The sequence below is a fragment of the Podarcis melisellensis genome (assembly GCF_964234715.1).
Source record: "Podarcis melisellensis genome assembly, chromosome: 1".
Taxonomy (NCBI): domain Eukaryota; kingdom Metazoa; phylum Chordata; class Lepidosauria; order Squamata; family Lacertidae; genus Podarcis; species Podarcis melisellensis.
In genome coordinates this window covers 77449073-77455646 of record NC_138528.1, presented here as the reverse complement: position 1 = coordinate 77455646, position 6574 = coordinate 77449073, and the positions used below count along the sequence as shown (strand labels likewise).

Genomic DNA, 6574 nt, shown 5'->3' with positions numbered 1-6574 from the left:
GTACTGATTCTACATACATGGGGGACCCCCAGGTGTGTATGCATAAATACATAAGTTTGTAAATTAACAGGGGGGAAATAGATCCCTACCAATGCCAAACAACCCAGTGAGGACTGAGCATGTTGGCTGACACATTGGTGTTCCTTTGGGAGGAAGGGTATGATACAAATCTAATTTAAAAAAAACCAATTTTTTAAAAAATGTACATTTTAAAATGTTTAAAAATGTACACAATGCAACATTACATTTCCTGAATTGCGTTTCCCATGCAAGCACTTTGAATTACACACACTAGAGGCTTGGGGAAGCCTATGGTAGCATAGACTCAAATCTCCTACACCAGAAAGGCAGCAACAGGATTAGGGCTGTGGGTGCCATTTCTTGACATTTCTTGGCTGTGGGTGCCATTTTGCTCTCTCTCTGACACTCCGCAGCCACAGCCTTAGAGGGGAATGAGGCTCAGTAGGATTAGTAGCAGGATGCTGTGTAATATATTGGTGCTCTCCCTGGTCCCCGCGCCCAGGGAAGTTGTCTGAGGGGATGCCAATGATGATGATGATGGCGGAGTCGCCGCCTGCCTTCAACCTCCACCAGCAACCTCGCCCACCGAATTCTCCTGACGACATAGGCACGTGCTGGCGGGGGAGGCCCGGCGTGAGGTGAGTTTGAACTCCAACGGACAAACGGCCGTTTGCCTGCCGGAGCTCGCCGCTTTCAGGGCGGGGAAGAGACCGCTCAGCCCGCAACTTTTGAAGGCGCCGAGGCCGCTCGCGAACACGCAAACTTTTCGCACGCGAAAGGGATCTTGTGGGCGGCTCCCCAGCGGCCTCTCTCCCTGGCTCCGGCTCCCTCCTAGAAGCCCATGGGCTTCTCGTACTTCGCGGAGGCCGAGGCCTCGTGGAAGGCGAGGGGCGACTTAAACCTCAGCTTGCCCGCCCCGGGCCCCGGCCGCCGGACCTACATGCGCCATAACCATGACGACGACGTCGATTTGTATTACGACAGCTACCACCTCATCGCGAAGAAGCGGCCGATGATTGTGCTCGTGGTTTTTATGAGCTTCCTCATGGGAGGTAGGGCTAGTGGCTGCTGAGTTGCATTAGCTCGCGCTAGTGCAAGAAGCAGCCACGTCAGCCACTCTTATGAGTGGGTCCGTAGGATAAGCTTGTGAAAACGCAGACTCCACACCCCCACAAAACAACCGGATAACATAAGACAACTTGGTATTGTGGAGTGCCAAGCACACGGATAACATTTAGTAAATGTTAGCTAGAATTGCTAAAGGTTTGCATGTTGACTATCCTGGTTGCTTAATTGGACGCCTAAAGAAGAGAGGCATGGTGTTTAGCAATGCACAACCCCCGCAAGGTGCATTTTCTTTTCCTGCTGCTTTAATGCAATCGGAGGCCCTTTGAAGAACACCTGCAGGGAAACACAAGTGTAGAGCAGAAGGTCTTGCTTGTGAGCTTATAGGGATCTAATTCTAGTTGACTGGACAGGTGGGCCACTAACCTGAAGCAGAAGGTCCCTTCCTATGTTAGTACCACAAGCTGCCTTGTGGGATAACTAAAATGAAAAGTGGAGGAAATATTTTACATAAAATACCCAGCTGCAGGCGACTTTCCATAGTGGAACCTCTCACTCTGCTTTTTGTGTAAGGCCCCCCTGCCATAAATTGGTACCAACTTGAATTAAATATTGGGGGGAGCGAAGTCCTGCCCTGCATAATTGATCACATGACACAGTGCATGCACACCATTTGAACGGCATTGCCCATCAACTTTTTGGGGGCAGCCCTCCAATATTTTATTGAATACCCCTTGGACCCTAGAAGTTGGTTCCTTTGGATATGCTGCTACTACATGCTGATCCTAACCTGAAGAAACCACTAGGTCACATATCTTGCCTTCCAGTTATTGTTAGACTACCGCTCTCTTCATTCCCTGAACATGAACTATACTGGCTGGGGCTGATTGGAGTGGGAATCGAACAACACCAGGGAGTTACAGGCTCCCTTTTTCTGCTCTACACTTTGATTATTTGGGGGATTTATAAGCCTTACTGACAAGGACAGCTTCCCTTAAACTCGTCTCTAGAAATATTAAAAACTACAGAGATGTATCTACTCCAAAGCCCTGAAGACACAAAACTTAACAAATCTTGTGAAATATCCTTAGGACACAAAAGGTACCTGGACATCCATGCAGTCTTAACACTTAGCAAAGATTTCCCTAGAATTGCATTTTTAAAACCAATGAAGTCAAATGTCAAAGCATAAACAAATTTATTTGGGGAAATTGAGAAAAGTGGGAGGCAGCAATCAGATTTGCCAAATAAAACCACTAAAGTACATATAATTTAGCTAGTTACATATTACCTGCTTCAGCAGTCTTGGGTGGCCTTGCAAAACAGAGGTTATAAGAGAGACCATCTCTGGCTACCTGGCTGGATGGTTCCAAGAAGCAAATACAGAGGTGATGCTTGTTGCTTTATCCGGTAGTGAGAGCAGTTACATCTCTGATGTGAGTTAGATAGCCAACCATAAATTTCTCTAAATGATTCTGGATTTATAATATAAGAAAATTAACCTCAACTTATTGGAACTAGATATGTTAAAAAGGAATGAGAGAGACTAGCTTCTTTTTCACATACCCACCTCCCATTATGAACACTTTATTACAGTTGTCATGTATTTTTTGGAAATAGGTTTAGAAACCACTAAAGATTTAGGAATATCACAGTTTGATTGAAGAAGGGCTTCCTTGCGGTGTGACCCAATCATTTATGGAATGCTAATTGTGTATCGTTAGATATTGTTTCATTATTTTTTAGAGGTTTTCCGCATAGTTTTGAGTCTTATTTTTATAGTGTACATTGCTTCAATTATTTCAGGCAGTAAAGTGGTTTATAAAGTTATATAATAAAAATAATAGCAGTGTACTAAAAAATTAAAAGATGGCAGTCAGCTAGTAATTAATATAATTAAGTGCCCCAGGCCATCAACCTATTATAACTATTCACCTTAAAAATGTTAAACATAAACAATAATGCCATTTATACTCAGAAATATGAATGAAGGAATGAAGGGTTATTCATATGAACTGGATTAAACACAATTCCCTTAATAGTTACACATTTTTATATACTTTTGCCGTATCACATCAGGTAATCTATCCAGTACTGAGAATTTGAATGCCAAACCATCTGAAGAAGACAAACTGCTTTTAAACTTTCTTGCCATATTACAGAGAATATTGTGTTCTGTGTTTGAAAGCATCATCATCATAACTCAGTTGAAATATCTGCAGCTGCATAGAAAGCCCTTAAATGCTACTCATGACTCAGGATGTAATAAGAGTCTCATTATTGAATTAGAACTTTGCATTTATATGAGAGCTAAACTATTATTTGCATATACTCTTTTTTAGCAGTTTAGAATGGCTGAATGAATGGGATCTTTTAGCATCTAATACACTATTTCTTAAACTGTATTTTAATGGTGAAAATAGTTACATCTAAATACTATTCCTTTAAAAATGAGTTTGTTGCATTGCAATAAATGGAGAAATTCTCTTTCCCTCTATAGAAGTGACTCAAATTATGATTTATTCATTATTTTAATCTTTATAGTAGAATTCAGTCACAAAGAAGAAAGCAATCCAATAAATATTATGGCATTATGACACATCCCTTTGTGCAATATAATTAACAAAAATGTCTCTTAATAATATTTTATGTGCAATTTATATCTGTATCCTTATACATCAAACAATGGCTTATTGCTTTAATGGTAGTCCATAACAAATATGTTTATATAATTATACAGAATTACATTAGAATATAAATATGGTCATGATTCAGCCAAATTAAAGTCCCATTAATTTCAATAGGTGATTTAAGAAGTGTTTACTTTCCACTGAAATCAATGGGATAAAAATGCTTTTCCTAGACAGATCTTACTCTAAATATTATAATTGTACAGAATTATAAAAATAAAATAACTACAGGCATATTACTTCCCCAAAAAGTTTCTATATTTCTTTAAGAAGCAATATACTTAAACAAAAAATGACAAGGTATACAGCTCTCATCTCTAGTATAAATCTGTTATGCAATTACTTTAATGCTATTGTGAAATATTCTCCTCCTAGAGTTTGATAAAGTTCAGGACAGCTTTTACAGAAGACAAAAGTCCTCCAGACATATTGTCTTTGTAATATTGTATTTATTGATAAATCCATTGGTTTTCAGACACTGGGGGTGGGGGCATAGAAACAAGTGCACGGGCAGGCAATATTTGTCCCAAAGCACTTTCTGAACTCTAAACGACCCAAACTGTTTTTACCTCCAAAACCTTTAATTACTAGACTAGATTAGATAATTTTTTTATCAAATATATCTTTATTTTAATATTACTGTGTTTATGTGTGTGTGTGTGTGTGTGTGCGCGCACGCGTGTATATTCTGTCAATTTATATCGTATTTTTCAACAAGTGTCCTCAAAACAACTAGCAAATTTATAAAACACAACAGAGACACTAAGATTTAGATTTTATAAATCTCTAATTTACTTGTAATTTTAGTGATAGGATTTTGATGATGACTTTCTTTATGTCAACAGGCATGTTCAGTAGTTTAAACATTTAAGATAAGTCAGTAATTTTTATGATTGTTCAGTGTTGTGTTTAATATTATTTTATTCTTTTGTAAAAAAAATTGTGTTCAGCTGATAGTTTTCATTTTATTTATAGAAATGTTGATAAACATTTTTATAAAGAAACATTGAATTAATAAAACTACAGTTATTTACTGACATTCTTGAAATTATGTAACAGTAGTATTGATTACATTTGTAATATATTTTTTCCCTCAGCCCTGTTACGAACAATTATCAAAGAAGTAAAAATTCCTATTCTGGTAATTGTATGTTTAGTAGGAACTGGCATTGGAACAATACCCCATTTTTCAGCTCAGGTAATGGAGAACTATTAATTTTCCCCATTTCAATAACTAATAAGGAAATAAATTTTACTGATATTTTGTAAACAAAGTGCTGTTGCAGACACAGTAGGTTGAGGAGGAGGCAGAAGGAGAGAGGAAATTCAGTTCCATCTCTGCTCTCCCTGCATGTCTCTGACACCAGGTCTTTATGCAAATTGTCTCCACATTACTAGCCTACAGAGGATAACAGTAGTTGCTGTTGCCAGTTTAGCATTTTGAGGTGTCTCTAGGCAAGGTGGATTTGTGGACTCCTCTTCAAGTTGCTTTCTTGAAGATTAGCCAGTGGGTTCTGCCACTTCAAAGCCATTCAGCTTGGGAAATACCCAGATTGAAAAGCGTTTGCTACTGAAAGAAGTGGCAGAGCAAAATATATGGGTTTTCAGGGGAGAGGGTTTAGGGAGAGATCTGAAATTTGGAAATGAGCTTGGAAGAAACAGGCTTCTTGCATATATTTTAAGGAAAGAGCATTGTATGCCAAGCCCAATTCCAACTTGAGCCAAGGACTCATCATTTTAAAAATGTTTCAAACATCATTGTTTCTGTAAAAATTAACTTGTAGATTGTTTTACCAGAGGGCACTAAAAGCTACTGCACAAGGGGTAAAGTTTCAGACACCCAGCTTCCCATCTAACACTGGATCCGACTCTACAATTTAGGAGGTCCTCCTCCCAGTGGCAAGGCTAGCCGCTCGGGTGCCCAGGGCAGTGCGCGTGCCCGGCAGCCGGGGACAGAGCGAGACGCGGAGCAAGCCAAGGCAAGGTGTGCTGCATGGAGCCTCTCCACAGCCTCCTCCTCAGCTGTAGGGCAGCTGAGGCGGTGGGCAGACGCAAGTCCCGTGCTACTCAAAAAAGCAGCGTGGAGCTTGCAGGCAGTCCACCCACTGCCTCCCCCTCAGGAGAGATGAGTGGCTCAGGTATGCTGCAGACCCCGCAGTGTGACGTTCATTGCCCCCTGCCTCACCTAGCTACACCTGAGTGTGGTTCTCCAAACTCTTCTCCCTCAACTCCCCGAGCCCTCCTCCATTGCTCTTGCTCCCTACCATAGGAGCCAGCGACTAGATTGTGGCTGGATGTATGCCGATGGTGGAAAGAAGAATGCAGCCCTCTTATGGAGAGGGGAAGAAATGGGGCTGGATGGTGGGTTTCTGGCTTATTGCAGAGATTCAAAAGATGCTTTTTAGGGCAGCAAGTCTCCAAAGGCAGCTTCCACCATGCAGTCATAAAACCCAGAGCAACCCAGACCTAGCAAAAAGTATTAACTCACTCCCACACCACCCCCGACAATACAGTGGTACCTTGGGTTACAGACGCTTCAGGTTACAGACGCTTCAGGTTACAGACTCCGCTAACCCAGAAATAGTACCTCGGGTTAAGAACTTTGCTTCAGGATGAGAACAGAAATCACGTGATGGCAGTGCGACGGCATCAGGAGGCCCCATTAGCTAAAGTGGTGCCTCAAGCTAAGAACAGTTTCAGGTTAAGAACGGACCTCCAGAACGAATTACTGTATTTTTTGCTCTATAAGACTCACTTTTTCTCTCCTAAAAAGTAAGGGGAAATTGTGTGTGCGTCTT

At 40.9% G+C, this 6574-nt stretch overlaps 1 protein-coding gene across 5 annotated transcripts in view; it reads left to right on the top strand.

The window, feature by feature from the left end:
* The first annotated feature begins 687 nt into the window (after nt 1–687).
* Nucleotides 688–6574, top strand: part of LOC309374341 (solute carrier family 9 member C1-like) — a 51548-nt gene continuing 45661 nt past the window's right edge. For all 5 annotated transcript variants that reach the window (XM_081919161.1, XM_081919158.1, XM_081919159.1 and 2 more), the window contains exons 1-2: nt 688–1073; nt 4874–4974. In XM_081919161.1, coding sequence (XP_081775287.1) covers nt 863–1073; nt 4874–4974 — 312 coding nt within the window. In that variant the 5' untranslated portion in view covers nt 688–862. The remainder of the gene's footprint in view (nt 1074–4873; nt 4975–6574) is intronic.